General features: G+C 43.1%; 1 protein-coding gene across 2 annotated transcripts in view; it reads left to right on the forward strand.

The window, feature by feature from the left end:
• Nucleotides 1-21,101, forward strand: part of WASHC5 (WASH complex subunit 5) — a 415,933-nt gene that overhangs the window by 310,845 nt on the left and 83,987 nt on the right. For both annotated transcript variants that reach the window (XM_078686781.1, XM_078686782.1), the window contains 2 exons: nucleotides 15,449-15,545; nucleotides 18,700-18,853. In XM_078686781.1, the coding sequence (XP_078542907.1) occupies nucleotides 15,449-15,545; nucleotides 18,700-18,853 (251 nt within the window). The remainder of the gene's footprint in view (nucleotides 1-15,448; nucleotides 15,546-18,699; nucleotides 18,854-21,101) is intronic.

A 21,101-nucleotide genomic window follows, 5' to 3' on the forward strand; every position in this document is an offset into this window, starting at 1 on the left:
GTTAGGCGCTGATAAATGACTTTATTGTTTAGTGTGTATGTTAGTGAACTAAAATGACCTGACTTTGTTTTTATTTCGGTGGTGTCTTCTCTGTGTAGGGTTTGCCTCTCTTATGTTCCGCTTAGTCATTTAGAGCTACCCTGTGTCTGCTCAGAATCGACTGTATCATAGGTCCCAAGGTGGGGTGGTGGTGGTTTGAGGAACTGTCCTGTGATTTCTTGTGTGTAGTGAAGGTCTCTTCCCGGTTTTGGGGGGAGCCCGCCTTCCTCTTAGCGGCGTAGAGTTGTTAAAAGTGGGGTCCGTCACAGATAGACTGGGTGTTTTGGTCTGAGTTTGTTGTTCTTTGTCTAATTTGGTAGGATCTGGGTTGGAAAGGTTCAGCTGAGTTGAGCTTGTGGTTGTGTTGTGCGAAACCCCTATGGAGGGGTGAGAATGTAGCACAACTGTTGGTCGATTCAAACTCAGCATTTCAGGTGGCAGGTGCTGGCTTGTTACGTAAATGCCCCCAGTTGTGGGTATCATAGCTGTATTGTGTGGTTGCTCACTGTGTCAGAGATCCTGGTCTCCCTGTTAGTTATATTGTTGATCCAGTCAGGGTTTACATTGGGTTGAGTGGACCATAAGAGGGATTCTATCACCTTTTCTTTGTCTGGGGGATGTTTCTGGGCCACTGACTCACTTCCTGTTGTTGAGTAGTTGCACCTTGTTCTGAGGGCTATTTATGAAGGGTCTAGTTGGAGTCTCTGTGAAGCTGTGTAGACTGCAGGGTTATGATTGCTATTGGGTGTAGTTCATGGGCGGTGTTTGCACGTTTAAGGTGATGGTTATGGCCGGGTAACTCTGAGTTTCTGTTTGGGCTGCTACTTCCCTTTTCAGGTCACAAAAAGTGAGTCAGATACTTGTAGGTCATTGTCTGCTGCTTGGATAAAGATGTTACCAGTTTGTAAATTCAGATGGTATCTTTTGCATTGAGTATGGGGTAGGGTAATAGTATGAGGTAGGGGCCGTGGGGAATGTTCTGTGTGGCTTTGACTGCCTTGAGGGAGTAGAACGCATTCTACTTTTTTGCTGTGTGTTTGGTGTGGAAGATCAGTTCAGTCTTAATGGCTCCTTTTGCGAAGCAAAATTAGGAGTCCGATATGAGAGTTTCAGGTTTGCTCCTAAGAATCTTGTGTTTGAATTTTTTTGCTCCATTTTTGGATAAGTCTGGTGAGTAGTTGGTTTTGAGTGAGTTAGTTCCTGAAGGGGACAGAGTAAGAGCATTTGCATTATTGAGGCCTGACAACTTCCTTTAATTAGTGAGTCCAACATTTTTCACCTCTATTAGGAGACAGGACAAGACGTTTTCTGTTACTAAGCGGCAAACATCAATGAGGACTTGCTATCTATGAGTTGCCGCAGTTGGGTAAGATATTGTAGGATAAACAAATATTTAGGGAGCTGAAATTCAGGTTTAGGAAGGTTGTTCTACTGCCCTTTAATAGGCTATTGTAATTGAGGCAAGCAGGTTGGTTATCCATATTTGCTTATTGCAATATCGGCGCCTCAGTTACACACATTATCTTGATTTGAAGAGAGAATCCATCCCTCTCTCACTTTTGCTGTAAGGCGCCAGCCAAAGATCACAACTTAAAGATGGCCGCGCACCCTTAGATTGCGATACATTCTGTCTAAAGTCCTCTTTCTGTTTCCATATATTTAGGTGTCTGCAATTTTGTGAGAAAAGTGTGTAAAGCTGATGCTTTTGGCTGGTAGAGAGCTCAGAAATGTCTTGTCCTTTTGCAAGTGCTGGCCATTGACTGTTCTCCTGACACTCAACATTTTAATATAAATGCTGTGTAGCTCGCGTCTCGAGTCACAGCAGTCTTAGTTGGTAAATCTGACTGGCACCATGCATGCTTGCCGATTGCTGCAGTGAAAATATAACGTACTCAAACTATAGGAATTAACAGAAATGACAGGGATGGTATATAGACATCTCTGATTATTTTTCTTTAGTTTTGTTTCTTCATTTATTTAAAATAAAAGAACCACCATTACATCGATACCAGAAAAAAATATACATTATTTTTACTAGTCGAGAAACATCTATTTGTTCGCAAATTCATCAACAAACATCTTTATGGGACAAATCCCAAAACAGTTAATGAACTTAAGCAGTTCATGAGTCAAGGATTGTAAATAGCTTGAATTGGTTTCCCGTTCCAAAGAATTAGCATTTTGCAGACACTAAAAACCCTTAGAAATCGTGTTTGAAGGCTCCTTTTAAGATAGATCTATTAATCTAGTTATTTAGAAAAATAATATCGATTTTACATAGTTTCGAGGCACCTTCGAACACAGAACCACAATGCACAAGTAGTCTGTATTCCCATTGTTTGAAGTGACTATTCTATCCCATAGTCATCCACATTATTGGGTCCCACATTTTCCTTCCATTGGGTTTTTAACTACAGTTTAGGGTCACTGGCTTTTTATTGAGGTCTATAGTAATGCCTAATAGTACGGCTGTCTCCAAGCAGGACATGTAAAAGCGTGTCCTTTCAGATGCTCAAAAGGTACCTTGGTTTCACACTTCTATAAAGCATCGGAGTACTATGGGTCCAAATCTGACAAACATTATGCCATTAATATACATCGTCAGTTGAATGTGCATTCAGTTAAGAGCATGAGCACCAGTACAGACCCTGCTCCCTTTTATATTAACATTCAGAATACCCTACACTCGGGCATACGGTATAAGAAATATGTTCCTTTAATACTAAACCAGCATCTCACCATCATTCTAAAGAAAATGTACATCAAAGATGACATTAGTAAACAAGCATTGGGGAAGCCAATACGTCTCGCCTATGAGAGCGATTGGCTCTGTCAATATTTTGTAGCCATGCTGTATAGCAACATGGATGCTTTATAGTGTGGGTAAAACTAATTTTAAAAAGCGCTGGACGAAGCCAGGGCTAATACTCTTTTAAAAATGCTGTGCTCTTTTAATTTTGCAGCTCTTTATTAATGATAAAAGATGGGGAGAAAATGTTTAGTCCTCCAGAAATGTAATTTTTTTTTAACATGAAAGGAAATCTGAATATTATGCACTTTGCCTTGCTAAAAAAAAGCCTTTGTCAGTGAAGCCATATTCACACAGAAAACATGCATAATGCTCGACAGGCATTTTATACTACTTGCTTGCTATTTAGAATCATATTATTCTGCACCAGAATAGGGTGGACAACTGAAAAACAGCTCTAAACAGTATTTTAATTACCCTGATCCATGCCACGCCGCCGCTGGGCGCTGAAACGATGTTGAAGGAAATGCACGCTTTGCAAGTGTGCACGGTGCTGCGGTCTGGCTGAAGTGGAGGGCCTCTGCCTCTTTCGCACTAAAGTTACGTTGCACCTACCACCTGTTTTTCACAATGGCTCTGGATATGTGAAGTAATTTGGTTAAAGATCATGATGACACAAGTAGGCTGATCCAATGCAGTTTATTCAGGGAGAAAGATCCCATACACCACAAGCCAGTTGGGAGGTTCAGTTCACATTAAAACATTCCACAAGTTTAGAATCATATGAACATAGAACTATCTTACAGACCTAACATTCTAACACATTGACATTGACTTAATAAATATATATTTCACTCAGTATGAAATACTACATAAGTAGAATCCTGGTTTACTTCTTCACGCCATTTTCCTTCCGAATTGATATAGTGATCAACTAAACAAACCCATTCATCATCATCTACACCATCCTCACAAGAAACATCAGGAGAAACGAGGTGGGATAAGACATAAGCAACCCCATTATTGACACCAGGCAAATACTTTAACTCAAAATTATACTCCTGTAGGCTTATGATCCACTTAGATATCCAACTTGAGATGAAAACTAAGCCCTTTTTGTTAAAAATCTCAACCAATGGTTTGTGGTCAGAATGGACCTCAAACTCCACGCCCCACAGACATTTCTTTAATTTCTTTATAGCCTATGTTACAGCTAGGGATTCTCTTTCTACTATTGAATAACGTTTTTCAGGATCCCTCAAGCATCTGGACAAAAACATGACTGTTTGAATCCCAGACGAACTAGTTTGCTGTAAAACCGCACCTAGCCCTTTTTCACTCGCGTCAGTGATCACAATGGACTTAACAGAGGGATCAAAACTTTTTAAGGATGGAGTATCATTAAGTTTCTTTTTAATGTCAGTAAATTCTTCCTCACATTGTGAAGACCACACAAAATCTACACCTTTTTTTTTTTTTTTTTTTTTTTTTTTTTTTTATAAACCTTTATTTGAGTATGCAATAAAATACAAGGATGGGCCTACAACCACACGGGCCAGCCGCTAAAGAGGAGAAAATACACAATATACACTGCCGTAGCGGTAACGATCAATCGTCAATGCAATACTCCATATAATATACAGAACAAAAACAGATTTTGTTTTATAAAAAAGAACAGACACACAAAAAGGCGAAAGTGTATTACTGAAGGTCAGCCCAAAGGACGGGAGGGGACAGCAACAAAATTGGAATCAAAGCTATAAGCTCCAAAGAGCCCGGATGGGGGGGGGGGGGACGGGGCACGAAGGAGAAAAAGAAGGGGGGGGGGGGAGCCGGAAAACCAGCACAACCCCTATATGCAAGGTTCCAAGAACGCTCGCCTAAGGAGACCGGGAAAGCTCAATGTCATCTACAAGGGGAGGAGTACAGATGGCACCACGATATTCATTCCATTGACCCCACACCCTAGTCCATGCCCTGGGTCTGCCCCTAGCCACGTAGACAGTCTTCTCACGGAACATAGACCAATCCATGTTGTCTTCCCATTTCGATAGTTCAGGGGGCTTGGAGGCCCCCCAAAGTTGAGCAATATCTCGCTTCGCAACCATATAACCCAGGGTGGCCCACCTAGTCTGGGCCACCGAGCAGTCAGTGGGCTCCCAGACATTCAAAAGACAACGACGAGGTTCCGGACACAAGGACACCCCTGTCACCACAGCCATAACCTCAAGCACAGCCGTCCAGTAAGCAACCACCATCGGGCATTCCCAAAGAATATGTAGGAAAGTCGCACTCAAACCACATCCACGCTTACACAACCCATCGGAAGAAAAACCCATCACAAGCAAACGAGGTCCCGTAACATACACCCGATGAAGGATCTTCAATTGGACCAAACGGAGACGAGCCGGGATAGCCACCTCTTTAGGAGAAGAGAGGGCCGACTGCCAATCCTCGTCATCAAGCTCCAAACCATCACGAACCCACGCCTCCCGAAGTCCGATCAACAGATCAGTCCGATTATTAATCAGTTTCTTATAAATCAGGGAGATAGTGCTGTCAGGAAGATGTCCGTCAAGGACACGGTCTTCAAGGGGGGAAGAATCAGGCGGAATCTCACCAGGAGCAAATACAGCGGTCAAGGCGTGCCTAACCTGTAGGTAGCGAAAGAATTCCCGACCACTCAAGCCATATTCAGCCTGGAGGGCCTGAAATGTTCGCACAGAGCCCTTGGAATACACATCTCCCACTTTAGAAATTCCAATCATGTCCCAGCGATCGAAACCCTTGGTAGACCAAAGACCGCCCAGACGTTCGGAAGCATAAAGCGGCGTGGCTAACGTCAAGCGATCCTCCCAGCCCAGGCTCCGAGTCGCGGCCCGCCACACCGCCAAAGCAATCGACGTAGGACCCACAAGATGGCGCCCAGCAGGGCGAGAGTAAAGCACTCTGTTAAAGTCACCTCCCGGAAGCTGAAGTCTATCCATCTCAAACGCCGGATTACTACCCGGCGAGAACATGATGTGGTTGATAGCGGACAAGTGTGAGGCCCAATAATACCTCTTAATATCGGGGAGTGCAATGCCACCGTCATACCAAGGAATGGAAAGCTTAGCAAGAGCAATACGCGGGCGTCCATCCCAGACAAGTTGTCTCTGAAGGGTCTCAATCTCCCGAAAATAGGACTGAGGGACAGGATCATAATAATTCTGGAGAGCGTAAAGAAACCTCGGTAACGACATCATCTTAAACAGGGCTGCCCGACCAAGGGGAGACAAGGGAAGCCTGCGCCAACGAGCAACGTCCAAACGCAATCGAAGCAACGGAGGAAGGAGATTACGATCAAAGCGAAGAGACGAGTCCAGAGTAACGAAAACACCCAAGTATTTGAAACCATCCCGGGCCACCTGAAGAGGGAGCCTGCTCGGTAATGGAGGCAAGACACCAGACAAAACATACACACAGGACTTGGTCCAATTGATTACGAGGCCCGAGTTAGCACCAAAAGACACAAGAACGTCAAATAAAACAGATAAAGACTTACGAGGGGAGGTAAGATACAAGAGGATATCGTCTGCATAGAGCGAGACTCGGTCCTCGAAGTCCGGGGCCCAACGGATCCCTTTAAGGGACGGTTCCCAGCGGAGCCAGGCCGCCAACGGCTCAAGGGCGAGCGCAAACAGTAGCGGGGACAAGGGGCAACCCTGGCGGGTGCCCCTGCCCAGAGGGAAGGGAGCAGACACCCTACCATTCACAACAACCTGCGCCAAAGGTTCCGCATACAATAACTTAATCCAGCTAATAAACTCGCACCCGAAACCGAATTTCTCAAGAGTCGCCCATAAATAAGGCCACTCCACAGTATCAAAGGCCATGGAGGCATCCAAGGACGCCAAAATGGCCGGTTCAGTCAGTAGCCCCGCCCTCGCTATCACGCCGTGAAGACGACGTAGATTCAAAGCAGTGTTGCGATGCGGGATAAAACCAGACTGATCGGGATGAACTAAGTCCCCAAGAACCGATAGGAGTCGGGTCGCCAAAAGTTTCGCCAGAACCTTGGGTTCAACATTTAACAGGGAGATGGGTCTATATGAGGAACAAAGGTCGCGAGGTTTACCGTCTTTAGGGATGACGACTATCGTCGCCAAACGCTGATCATAGGGAAGGAGGTTACGCTCACGTGATTCCAAAAACATATCGCGGAGATATGGCGCCATTTTATCGGGTCGCAACTTGTACAACTCAATAGGCAAACCATTGGGACCCAACGCCTTGCCCGAACGGAGCGAACGAATGGCAGTAGCTATTTCATCAACCGTAAAGGGGGAGTCCAAAGCGATACGGTCCAAATCAGAGACACAGGGCAATGCAATATCACGCAGGAGGAGGCGAGAGTCAGCCACATCCCTCACAGACACAGGAGCATACACAACACGGAAATGTTCCGCAAAACGATCCACAATGGCGATCGGATCAATGACATTCTCACCACTCGCAGACTGAATCACAGGCACCACACGATTAGCTCTTTCTTTCTTGTCTAACCACGCCAGGAGTTTACCCGCCTTATCACCAACATCATACAATCTGCCTTGTTGCTCACGAAACATCACTTTTGCAGCGTCAGTAACTAGGGATTTATATGCAAACTGTTTTAGACCCAGGGCATGAAGTTTCTCAGGCGTGACACCAGATCCCAACTCGTCCTCCAAGGCAGAAATTTCCCCCTCGAGGTCCACTACCTCCCTCTTCCCGGCTTTCTTAGCTTCAACAATCAAAGAAAGGGCCTGTCCACGAATCACAGTTTTGAAGGCTTCCCACAGGGACACCGCCGAAGGGACCGACCCCTCGTTTTCCAGGAAATAAGCATCTATGGACTTGAGCAAGAGGGCACGAGTCTCAGGGGAGGAGAGATACCATGGGTTAATGGGAGCCACTCGGCCCACTGCCTCTATCCCAACCTCAAAACGAAGCCAGAGCGGCGAGTGGTCAGAGATGCCCCTTGGCAAATGTATAATCTCACGGACCGCCGACGACTGGGCAGCGGGCATCAGGAAATAATCCAGCCGAGATAGGCTACCATGGGCACCAGAGTGAAAAGTGTATTGAAGCTGAGTAGGATGTAACAATCGCCAGCAGTCCACAAGGCCAAAAGTATCCAAAAACCCACCCAACCAACACTGGGCATGCGGGGTATCCCTGGGGGGATGGCGATCGTGAAGGCCAGAAAGCACTGAATTAAAGTCACCGGCAAGAAAGAGTACACTATCAGGAAGGTCCAACAAGACACGGCCTAAATCAGTGAAAGTAGCAGTTTGCAAGCCTGGGGGGACATAAACATTAAAGAGGGACAGGGTGCGGCCCTCATATCTACCCACCAGAACAATATATCTCCCACGATCATCCCGAATCACCTCATCTATCGCCAGAGGGAGGGAGTTACGAACAAGGATACCCACACCCCTGGATCCTGAAGTAAACCCCGAGTGTGCCACAAGGCTGTAGCCCCATCTATTCATTGCATTACATACATTCCCAATCAAATGGGTCTCTTGCAGGAAAACAATGTCCGGTGACAAACGTCTTATATATTTCAACACCACACTGCGCTTGATGCGATCTCCCAGGCCATTAACGTTCCAGGAAACAAATTTCAACCCCCTACCCCCCATCCCACCCACCCGAGCCAGGACCCCCCATCCAAGAGCTAGACATCAGAAACATCAGTAAAGACAGAAGCAATTCGCCTTGAAAACAACACACAAAAAAATAAGAACTTCCCATCCCCCCTCCCCCAAGCTGAAAGGAAACACCCCCCACCCTGCACCCCTGCAAAAAGCTAAAGAGCCACCCCAACCTGCAGTGTGCCTGTCGCCCCATAACCCCTAGTCTACACAAAGACCCCGGAGGAGGAAAGGTCTCCGTTCCACCCGCCCCCAGACTACAGTAAGAGCAAGAATCAACACACAAAAAATAAATAATCACATTGCAGAGGTACGCCGGCCACCACTCCTGGGAACGTATTCAAAACGAGACATCAGAGTCAAACAATCAGATCTCCACACCACCTTCGGCACCACCAGGGTGAGCGGCAGACTCAGTCTCAGGAGGACGGTCAGGCAAGGAGTCCAGCCAGTCATTAACAGCATCCGGTCTATCAAAGAACAGAGTACGCTCATTATACTCGACACGAAGTCTGGTGGGGAACAGCATCGCATAGCGTAGACCCCGATCTCGAAGACGTTTCTTAGCACCACGAAACTCCATCCGTTGTCTTTGAACTTGTTGGGAGAAGTCCGGGTAGAAGTTCACTGTGGCATTCTCAAAGGCCACCGGGCCCTTCACCCGTGAGGCCTGCAGGATAGCGTCCCGATCCCTATAATGAAACAGTTTAGCCACAATAGGCCTTGGCGGAGCACCCGGCTTAACTTTGCCCCCCGGGACACGATGTGCGCGTTCAACCGTGAAAAATTTGGTAAGCCCGGAGGGGGCAAGATGGTTCAAAATCAGACCCTCAACCAGGAGATCAACAGAGTGGGGTTCAGGGTTTTCCGGTACACCAACCAGGCGAACATTGCAGCGACGTGCCCTGTTTTCAAAATCCTCCAGGCGTCGGGTCATGAAGTCGTTCACCCTACGAAGATTCCCAACCTCTGTCTGGAGCTCCGAGACGTCTTTCGTGAGGCTAGATGATTTAATATCCAATGACTGCACCCTCTCATTCGTCTTGCCGAGATCAGCACGAATCAGATTCACCTCAATGGCCACGGTGTCAAGTTTGTGGGCCAAGGCCTCGTACTGAAGGCCGGTGGATTCCCTCACTCCCGAGATGGCGCCCATGATATCCTGTAGGGAAGGCTCCGCTGACTCTTCCAAAATTCGTTCAGACGCCGTACTGTGGCCAGGTAGGGCAGCTCCGGGGGACCCCTTAGATTGTGTATAACGGTCCATGACGTTCGTCTGAACCGGCGCTCCGCGCAGAGGTGTTTTCGTCTTGCGCGTTTCTCTGTCCCCTCTGCCCGCCATTTTGAAGATGCGTCACGGGACAAGCCACCAGGGTCGACGGGCCAAACACCCAAAACTCAGGATCAAAAGTACACCAAAAAGAAGGGCTCAACTCGGGAGGAGGCCACCAAACCAGCAAATAGACAAGAGGAAAGCCCCGTGTCCGAACTGTCTCCAAGTCTCAGCCGAGCGCGATACGCACACTCGTGGCACAGGTCGAGACAGAATCGAAACCGAAACTCAGGAAGGGGGTCTCACAAGGCCAGATCTCCTGCCGTTGTTGTTCAATTCCAGGACGGCCACAGAACTGCACCTCGTCCCGGGCGCACCTCAAGGGCGGAGCCCAAAAGTTCAGACCACCGTAGCTCAGGAGTACGAGATCCAAAGCAAATTCCGAAAAGTGCCAGGGTAATCAGCCAAACGTCATCTACTTGAATTCTTACAAGAAATCAGGATCTAGTCAGGATAAATCGCCGGGAGCGGCGAGGGTCCGGAGAGCGCTGTGCTCAAGCGGCCATCACGGATGCCCGCCAAGCTCCTCCCCCAAAATCTACACCTTTAAATAGTAAACTTCTCATGTTAACAGTTGATGAAGCAAAACCCTTTACAAATTTAGCATAATATTCTATCATGCCCAGAAATTTCATCAGCTCACTCTTATTGACTGGAGCGCACAAATTATTAATCGTATTGACTAATTCCGATTTGGGTTTGATACCGACCCCTGTTATTTTATGACCTGGGTAGTTAATTGAGTCTGATCTGAACTTGCACTTTTCTGCTTTAACAGTAAGATTATGGATACTCAAATTGTTTAACACACTCCTCAATCTTGAATCATGTTCAATCATGTCCTTGGCAAATATCAGGATGTCATCCTGATATACACATACACCAGGAAGATCCCTTAAAACTTTCTCCATCACACGCTGAAACACTGAGGAAGCCGAGACCAATCCAAAAGGCATGCGTTTGAATCTGTATGTACTAAATGGAGTCATGAAAGAAGTATAATCTCTAGATGACTCATGCAATTCTATCTGGTGATAAGCAGATGTTAATTGTGTTAAACACTTTGGCACCACCAAGGAGAACTAAAAGCTCATTAATATTGGGCAAGGGGTATCTGTCAACAACTACATTCTTATTTAAACTTCTCAAATCTATGCAGAGACGAAGATCCCCATTGGCTTTGCGTGCTGCGACGACAGGAGCCAACCATTCTGTGCCCTCAACTTCCTCTATGATTCCTCCTTCCAATAACTTTTTAATTTCTTTCTTCCATTCATCCCTAACAGATATAGGCACGTTTCTCACCTTAGAACATGTAGGTATGGAATTTTTTTTAACCTGATCTTATGACAGTACCCTTTTAAACATCCTAGTTCTTCTTTAAAAACATTTTGAAACTCAGATTTTAATGAGTGCACAAATTCTTCTAAAGATTTTTTAGAAACAGAGCAAAAATCTTCTCTGAGACAAATTGGAGGATCAGAATTTGGATCAAGATAAATCCCTAAGGCTCCTTCATGTAACCAACTTATAAGGCTATCACCACTCTTTGAAACAGATTTTTCCAGAGGTTAACCTATCTTTATATTCAATTAAACCTGTGAAATATCCATGTAATTTAATTGGTTCACCACCATAAGCAAGTGGAATTATATCAGGTTTCAACAATTTTACTTTTCCCTTAAGTTTCTTAACATAAAAGTCGTTAGATACTAGCGTAATTTTTGCACCTGAATCAAACAAAACTTTCGTGGATTCACCATCAATTAAGATTTCATCAAGAGGGCTCTCTTTACCTTTTGCTGACAACTTGTACTACAATTTGACCGCAGTCAGCATCCTCAGAACTCCCTTCACCTTCACACTCATTATACACTTCAACCTTCTTTATCCTGCTCTTTAACTTGGTCTTTGGTTTAGTTCTGCAAAATGATGAGAAATGCCCTTTTTTCTTACATTTGCTACACGTTTGATTAATTGCTGGGCATTTCTTATCATTGGCAAGATGATCAGATTTCCCACATCTAAAACATTTCAATATCAGATTTGATTGTTTCATTCTTATTTCTAAAGAACATTTCATCTGTTTTTCAGACTTCTGCTTGACCACTTGAACCTTTACATCTTTATTACTGTCCTTCTTAATGACTGCCACACATTTTAATGAGTGTTCTATTCTCTTAGCCACCGCTAGGACTTCTTCTAAAGATGGCTCATCACGCAACCAGAGTTCTTCCCTAACCTTTTCTATATTGCAGCCAAACATGAATTGATCACGTATCCATTCATCTGTAAGATTGTAAAATTTACACGATGAAGCAAGCTTCCTTAAATGAGTGATATAAGTTTCAATTGATTCTTCTTCAGCCTGCATACGTTTGGCAAATTCATATCTCTCTAAAATCGTGCTGACCTTGGGAAGATAATGATTATCAAGTTTTTTATACAGATTTCATAATCATTTAAACCTCTAGCATCAGTGTCCGAGAGATCAGGAAGATGATCTAACACATCCTGTCCCTCGGATCCTAAACAATGAAGTAGAGCAGATTTCCTCTCTGCACTGAGTGAATTGTTTCATATATATAATATCAATATATAAGATGTAAAAACACCTAGGCAATAAAGTGTGAGACATTGGAATGTATATCCAGTAAACGCACTGATGAAAACGGGTGTGCCACAGTAATATCAATGTTGTGTGAAGACACAGATAAAAATGTGCGTCACTGTATTACTCCACAGAGCACGCATAAATGTACAGCACGCTGATAATAGTGAGCTTGCCACTGAAATGTATCTGCAATATAGAGTTTAAACAAAATACAGGTTGCGCCGATAAATAGAAAAAACAGATATACAGTTCACGCTGAAAATAGTGTGCATGTCACTGTAGTATCTCCGTAATGCACACTGAAATGACAGCTGAAATGAAAGAAGAAAAGAAAAGAAAAAAAACAGTACCGTTTATTTTCCCTTTACTTTAAATAAAGCTCAATTCCAAAGATCTCTATTGACGTGGAAGCCTTGATATCGGTGCAGTCTCGTAACCCAAAACAAAGTTTCTTGAAGATAAAAAAAAAATGGCTTCTACGCTCACCAGTAGTGCGTGATGATGCTGGCTGGAATTAAAGAAATTAACTTGGCAAGCTTCCACGCACACAGATAGTGCGAGATGACGCTGTGGCTGGAATTAGAGAAATGAACTTGGCAACACCATTACGCTCGAGCAGGAGATGCTGTGACGACGCTGTGAACAATCATGGATGACGAAGAGAAGAGCCAAGCGCGAGGTAAGCAGTATACTTTTAAACTTTTACTGCTGGCTGGATGGCGGTTGAAATGACAAATCAGTTACTGTTCAATAGCAGTTCACGGCCAAGGACTTCAATTAATCTTTCATCCTTTTTGAAGCATGTGAATCCTCAACTCCCCCCAACAGATTTTCCCGAGCATTAAACTGTCATTTTTCACATCAATATGCTTCATGAGGGAGATTAATTGGAACATCAATGTGACTTTGAAATAGTTAACATCAATTTAAAGATGAGGACAAGAAAGAAAAGTTTTTTACCACAACGAAGCAGATCGTATATAAGAGCATCCAAATGAAAGTTTTCCTGTCACAGATGTCAATCTGTTTTTCTTCGTATTAACTGAAGATACAGTTTAAAGTCCATTTACAATTTTCTATAATGGATAACAAAGATTGTAGTTGAATTATTTAATAGACTTGTAGATCTCCCAATAATTTCAAATAAGAGCACAGCTTGTTGCTTAGTGAGAAGAGAGGATTTTCAAAAATCAATGAAGAAAAGGTAATTTCTCACCAAGCTTCAAGTTGGGATCTTCTCCACACATCAACTGCCGAGTACGCCAGCGAAGTTATCCGGTTAAAGATGATGAATACACAAGTAGGCTGATCCACTGCAGTTTATTCAGGGAGAAAGATCCCATACACCACAAGCCAGTTGGGAGGTTCAGTTCACATTAAAACATTCTACAAGCTTAGAATCATATGAACATAGACCTATCGTACATACCTAACATTCTAACACATTGACATTGACTTAATAAATATATATTTCACTCAGTATGAAATACTACAATATGCTCTAACTAATGCAGGCCTCACTGTTGTACTGCCACAAGCAGATTCAATTAAAAGAAAGCTTATGTCTGGCACATCACGGCTGAGACGACTAATAAAAGAGGAGACCTGCATAAAAGGCCTGATTATGAGACTAGAACTCATAAGTCATTACCTATAATAAAATGAAACCAAAGCAACTAAACCCAGTTGTTTTCCAGTTATCCAAATCAGCACACACACAACAATCATGACGCGGGAGTACAGTGCGTAAAACCCATCCTTAAAACGAAGTAAGTTCACCATGTTGTAAAATGGTTTGTGCAGCTACATAAGTGAATGTCCGAGGCAAAGGGTGGGATTCTGCACTCTGTGCACGAAGCGAGCATCCACAACCCAAGTTGGTAATTTAACTCAGCGAGTCAAATACTGGCTGTTTAAAAAATTGCATCGTCTGCAGGACACAGGGTTAGAGTTCTTTGAAGGCTTACTAAGGGCCTGATTTATATCTTGGGGGACAGTTTCTCCGACACACCGGTGATGGACAGCCCGTCCGCGAAATATAAATCTCACAGGATATAATGGGATTTATATTTCAGCGGACAAGATATCCGTCACCACTGACTCACTTTAATATCAGAATATCTAACTTTCCCTGGAAAAATGTAGTGTTTGGCACCTTTATTTTATTGTGCTACTCATTGCCTGTATATTTAACATAAACCTGTGCCTCCTTCGTGTACATCATTGGAAGCACAGCGCACTCCCCAGACACAGCTCAATTGAATTTAGAAAAGCTCCAAGTTTCCCATTAAAAATAAATCTTGATTTTTTTATATATGTTTGTGATTTAAATAAAATATGTAATCATTTGTGTATTTGTTTAATGAATGCCAGTTTCTATATTGTTTGTGTCTCGTTTTGAGGTTCAAATAATCAATAATGCTTAGGCTGGGGTCCCTGGCTCCCATTAATTATTCAATGTAAGTCCACGGTTCCAATAATGATGTATTTTGGGGTCCCCAGGTTCCAGTAATGATTAAGTGAGGGGCCCACAGAAGTCAGAAGGTTAAGAACCACTGCTCTACTGGGCTAGCTATGATTGTTGATTTGATGCCTATATGCTGTTTTGGGTTCCTGTTGGAATTGTGAAAATTAATCTTTTAAAGTAGGATGGTCTGTGTGCATCTTTGCCTGTGTACTGAATGCCTCTGCACACAAGCACTGTACAGAAGCAACAAGTGTAGGCTTTGTCATTGCTTGTTTGTACTGACGTTAGTAAAAAAGAGTTATTATAACTAAGGTGCCTCGTCCGAACAGCACCAGTTATACTTTAGGCAATGTCACTTCCTCTCATTCTAAGTAACACCATGGTGCAGTTCTGGGTATCCATAGTTTAGCCGAATATTGTTAGCTTAAATTTCAAAAGCTCTGGGTATTTTAAAAATGATATAGCTGTAGAGAAAATTAATGATCTGTTAAAATATTTTGCAGTCACATGTGTAATTTCTTCTTCTTAGCAAGTCATGTTTTTATATTTTTCTGTGTTTTAGATATACATCACTACAAAACGACTTTCGTATTTCCCTGTTGTGATCTTCGTTTTTTTGATTGCCCAGTTACCAAAGCTTCAGTACATCAAAAACCTTGGTATGGTGAGACTTGTTGACTCAATCTATTTTAACTTTAATTGTCTTTTTCTTTTTAACATCTCTTTATTCAGTTTTTGCACAGAAAAAAACAAAATAACGTATCCCCCCCACTTCCAAAGGCAGGTGAGCAAGCACACAACAGTTTTGGATAAATCTTTCCGAAATTCAGACTGGAGAATGACATATTGCAACAGCTAGAGCATTTCCCACCAACACAAAAGCCCAACATTTCGTCTTGTGGCTTGAGCCGGACTCGCCCCCCCATCAGGAGCACACCTCCCCTGTCTTCTCACACTCCCTCTTCCTTGCTCCTATCCCAGTACAACAGACCTTCTCAAATGTACGTGCACATCTTCTTGCTTGGTACATCAATTTCTCCACCTCCATGCACCAATCCATGCCTTCTTCTTACTCCTACATGGTAGGCAGGGTTTGCGCCCCCCAATATGTCAGTAAATACCTATGTGCCACTATCAAGGCCAGGTTACTAAAAAGTAGGGCTTAGGTTTCCATGGTTAGTTCATCCCAGATGCCCAGTGAAAATAGTTGGGGTGTAAGTCGTACCTCCTAGCACAGGACCTCTGATATTCTGTTACCCACCTGATTCGAGCGGGTCCCAATCCTCCAGCATTCCCAAAGTGTATCCAATAGGGTGTTATTCATCTGACAGCCCTGCAAGCAGTATTCGTCAGTCGGCCCACCCTTACGGAACAGAATATGTATAGTATGCCTTTTGAAGGATTTTTGACTGGATCAAGCGGACTCCCACCCTACAGCAACCTCGCCAGGGTATCCACACACCTGGGCCAAGTCATCATCCTCAAGCCTCCCCAGGTTTCTCTCCCATTTCTCTCTCAGAGGTTCAAGCAATGGAAGATTGTTGTTGAATAGCGTGCAGTAGAGTCCTGACACTGCATGCTCTGTCAGAGTGGCACCCATTTAATTGTCTTTTTTTCTTGCATGTGACGAGCTATACTTTGAACAACTGTTTTTTAATATAGCAATGATGATCTCATACTTATCCCATTGTATTACACTGTTACTTTAATTTCACACTGGTCATGCCACCTTTCACACGCACAAATACAAACACACATTGTCACACACACACACACACACACCCACATTCACACCACGCATTTACCTGGTAGGTTGCGAAATAGGTATCTGCCTTCTCAACAAATTGCTCCAAACCAACAAAAGTGCCAGGCACCAACCACCCCCTCCTCTTTCAAATTTCCCTCTGCTTCAATCATTATACCTTTCAGACCAGCTGTGGTCCTCGGTTGCGCTCCAGGGCCACTGAATACTTTTCTGACTTTCATTTCTATTTTTAAATGTTTCTTTTAACTGATGTATTTATTTATGTTACTTATATGGGTGAAATTCTGCCTGAATAACGTTTTTTTAATTGAATCGACTTTCATTTCATACTACTCTAACTAAAACTTTAATGTACAAATACAGAAAAACATGTTTTCCCAGCTATCTTCTGATGATTGACTAATTAATACTTAGTTCACATCTAGCCAAAGAAAACTTGTGGACCTTATACCGTTATTTAGTAAATTGACCCATTTCCTCTCCTTGCCTTGATCCAGCTTCATCTGACATGCCTTCATACATACTCTGATCTACATCGCTCCCACCACCACATCAGTAGCTCCTCATGTTCTTAAAGGAAACATTCTCCAGAGGCCGACCCTCAAGTCCTAACCACATTTGTAATGGCCTCACAGCTTCTGCAGTACACCATATCTTTCACTCAGTACATTAGAGCCCTGAAACATGCTTTTAATGTACACTATCTCTTGTGCATATTCTATCCAGTACCTTTACTGAGCTTTCCTCATATCTTCTCTCTGAAAACCAAGGTGTGTGTGTGTGCTCCTACATAAATGGCAAAAATATAACACTAATAAAATTCTCACGTATTATAAACTAGGCCTTAGTACACTAGCTGTACCCTTGGCTAATGTGAAATCCATATATTTTCAAAACCTCGTCACCTCACTTTAAACCCTCCTTTATTGTCTTTGCATGCACAATCAACAAGTTAATGCCGCATCATACACTGCTTTCGCACTTTCACTTTTGGGCAAGAATTCTGTGTCATGCTCCTCTTCCAAGACCATCATTATTAGAGAACCGCTTGCTACAGTACTCATTGAACCTCCCCCTTCACCTGCAAAAAACCCAGAACTCAGTCAGCTTTACACTTAGACTTTACCACCCCAGTTCCTACAAAGCTCATCCCCATGCTCAAACCTACAAATCGATCATGTGTTCTGTCCGATCCCTTTTGTCTACAAACTATAAAACTTCTGGCTCTTTCTTCTGTTGTTCTTCCTTGACTAAATCATTCCCTCAAATCTAGTACTTACTTTGCATCAAATCGCAGTATGATTAAGTTTGGTAAAAAAAAAAAGCTTTAGTGGACTTTTCCTCCCCTTCTCACTACTCTCGCACCCCAGCTCGTTTTACCATTATTTCCAGTGCAGTGATGGATGCTGAGCTTCAAAGTCATATTAGAACTTAAAAAGGCCTTACATAGACACTGAGTGATTGTCATAGTGTATTAGAAAGGCCTGAGATGAACCCTATGTGTAGCAGCAGTCATGGAACTGAACAGATTAGACTGATCTGATAGTCCTCATCTTATAATTATATCAGTGAAAATGAATTTTCAATTATCAGTGCACCATGCTACCCCCTTTTGAAGAGGATCTCTTGCTGTCTGTCCTTACCTTCAAATCAAATACTTTAAATATGTTTCCTTAAAGTGTGGCCAAAGGGATGACATTCATGTATTGGGGTCAGTAAAGTCATAGATCATATTCCATTATCCTCAAAGCACCAGATGTATCATTTACTAGGCAGATGAGGAGAAGTCAGGATATTTAATCCGTGTATAGGTAATCTCATGTAGCCTTGTACCAACCATGTAATGAATGAACATCCTTTGCTGCATCCTCCTGCATAATGAGATGACATGAACGTTTACTGTCGGTCTAGCACTGCCCTGCATAGTAAAACATATATTGGTCATTTTTGTTAAATATGGCAGAATGTTAACACTTTGAATAGGCAAATGGGCGAGAATTTGAAATCTGAACGTTTCAAAGATTGGCACTTTGTTTATCCTGCTTTAGGAATGGCATGCAAAAAACCTGCAGATCCAGTTGACTGGCCCCCTTTGGTATTGGGTATCCTAACATTGTTGAAGCAGTTTCACTCAAGATACACAGAACAATTCCTAGCTCTGATTGGTCAGTTCATCCGTTCTACAATGGAGCAGTGTACAAGGTAAGAGACCATGATGCATTTTCTTTGTGCTTTTCAAATATAGTGTAAGCTTTAAGGCAATCCGGTCAATGGATAACTGCTGTAGGTTAGAAATGGACACTGAAGAACTCAATAATTCTGTGTGTACAGCATCAAGTCCTAAATACTCTTGTTTGTTTAATCATTTGACAAAGCACAAATTTGCGCATAGTTGAACACTTTACGAGGAAACTGAAAATGCTTTCTCCTGTGCTATATGTTTCTTCATTCTTTTAATTATTGTGAGTATATTTATGTATTCATTTTTGTAGCACATTCAACACAGTGAATCATATATATTTTTAACAAAGCCACAATTAATGTAAAACAGAAATATTGGTAGATTAGAAAGTACAAGATTTATTGAATAATGAGTGGAGATAAAGCAAATTGTAGAAGATGGGATATCAACCCCTGTATATCCAGACTAAGGTAGGCCAAGATCGCATCCCATGCAGGCAAGAGCAGGATCTTGCACACCCATGTAGCCTCCTCCGTCTGAATCACCTTCCTCTCACAGTCCACCTCTTAATCAATTCCTTCAACCATATGTATAGCTCAGGTCCCCCGGTTGAATTCCAGCTCATCGTGAAAAATAATTGGAAGACAATTATTGAAAGAAAGAAATATTTACGTGGGGAATAGTTATAGAGAAAGGTGGAGGAAGGACATATCTTCTGTAATGCTTACCTGCCAGCAAGAGAGACCCTGGTAGTGCAGAAAAATCTAATCTCTTAGAGCAAACTATGCTGGAAAAGCAGAGGCTTATTGTATTGTCTATTCACATCAGTAACCATAGCCAAAACCTCTCGGTGTCTGGCGCTAGACTGATAGATAGCTACTTTCACTCTGTTGATTTTTAGTGTAGGACATTGGTGCTAAGCCCACCTCCTACTTCACTCACATCATATCTACTAGGGCCGAAGGGAAGCCTGTCTGCACACCAGACAGACACAGGACTATTCCCATTGCCAAGTAAGTTCAACTCCTATTATATATGACAACACTTAAATCTCCCCTACCACAGACAACCATATTGTTGCCTCAAAGTTTCCCACCGACTCAAGCATTCTGCTCACTATCACTCCAGTGATAGTGTCACAGGCCATCCATACCTACTAAAATGCGTAATCACATTTTATTGTGTCTTAACACCAGCTCACTAGCAGAATATAAAACCGACATACTTGACTTCATACTTGACAACCGGAGTCCTACAATCATTATGACTTAATCTTGCTTTAAAGATTATTCTAACCTTGACAACCTCTTGGTTCTAACTCCAAACTTCTATAACATCCTCAGACAAGTCCACTTGCACAAGAAAGGCAGCGTCATGCTATTATGTTTTAGAAACTACCTTAATATTCATCTATTGAACACTCGCTCCTTTACAGAGACCAAGCTCATGCATCTGGCTTTCACTGTATCCTACATTAATCAAATTTTTTTAATTGGTCTACATACCTCCAGCCTACAGCGCCAATTTCATAAGCCCCTTTTTGGAGTTCATTATCCACGAGCCAACTTTAACTATCATGGCGACTCGCTCACTGATATTGGCACTAGATCTCTTATGAAGGGCTGGGCCACCCTTGACTGGGTAAAAAGCTTACCAGGCCCCACACACAGCGGAAGCCACACTCTTGACCTTCTGTTCAGTTACCACTGAACTGAAACCTAATTGTTTGTACAAAGCACATGGATGGTTGGATCATTATGCAATACGTTTTACCCTTCAATAAAGGCACAATCCGCCTCCTACAAAATAATCTTCCTACTCCTGTCTTAGAAGACCCTGGGCAAAGTGTTTACTGATAAGTTAATCAAGGTTCTTACGATGAACCATTCCACCATTTCATGTGATATGAAGGATAGTACAGCTGTACTCAAAGGTTGGCTGGTACAGAACTTAGAGTCCTCCACCCGCTGCAAAATTGTAAGTAGATCACACCGAACTATCAGCACACTGGTTTTCTAAGGCCCTTAGAGAAACCAAGCAACACTGCATCCACCCGGAGTAAAAATGGTGAGCCCAATATGGCAAGTCAAAGCCCTTTTACTCAGTGCCTCACCCTGATATCCTTCATCCTGCAGCCTGTCACAATTTTCTATTTTCCAGGATAAAATCATAAATCTTGCAGTCATTTGACTCCACTGCATCCCTGGGCAATTTAGGCTGTGACCTACTATCCTAGGATTCCTCTGCTACTTCATCCAGATCATCCTT

Source organism: Lissotriton helveticus, chromosome 4_1 (genome assembly GCF_964261635.1).
Source record: "Lissotriton helveticus chromosome 4_1, aLisHel1.1, whole genome shotgun sequence".
Lineage (NCBI taxonomy): Eukaryota > Metazoa > Chordata > Amphibia > Caudata > Salamandridae > Lissotriton > Lissotriton helveticus.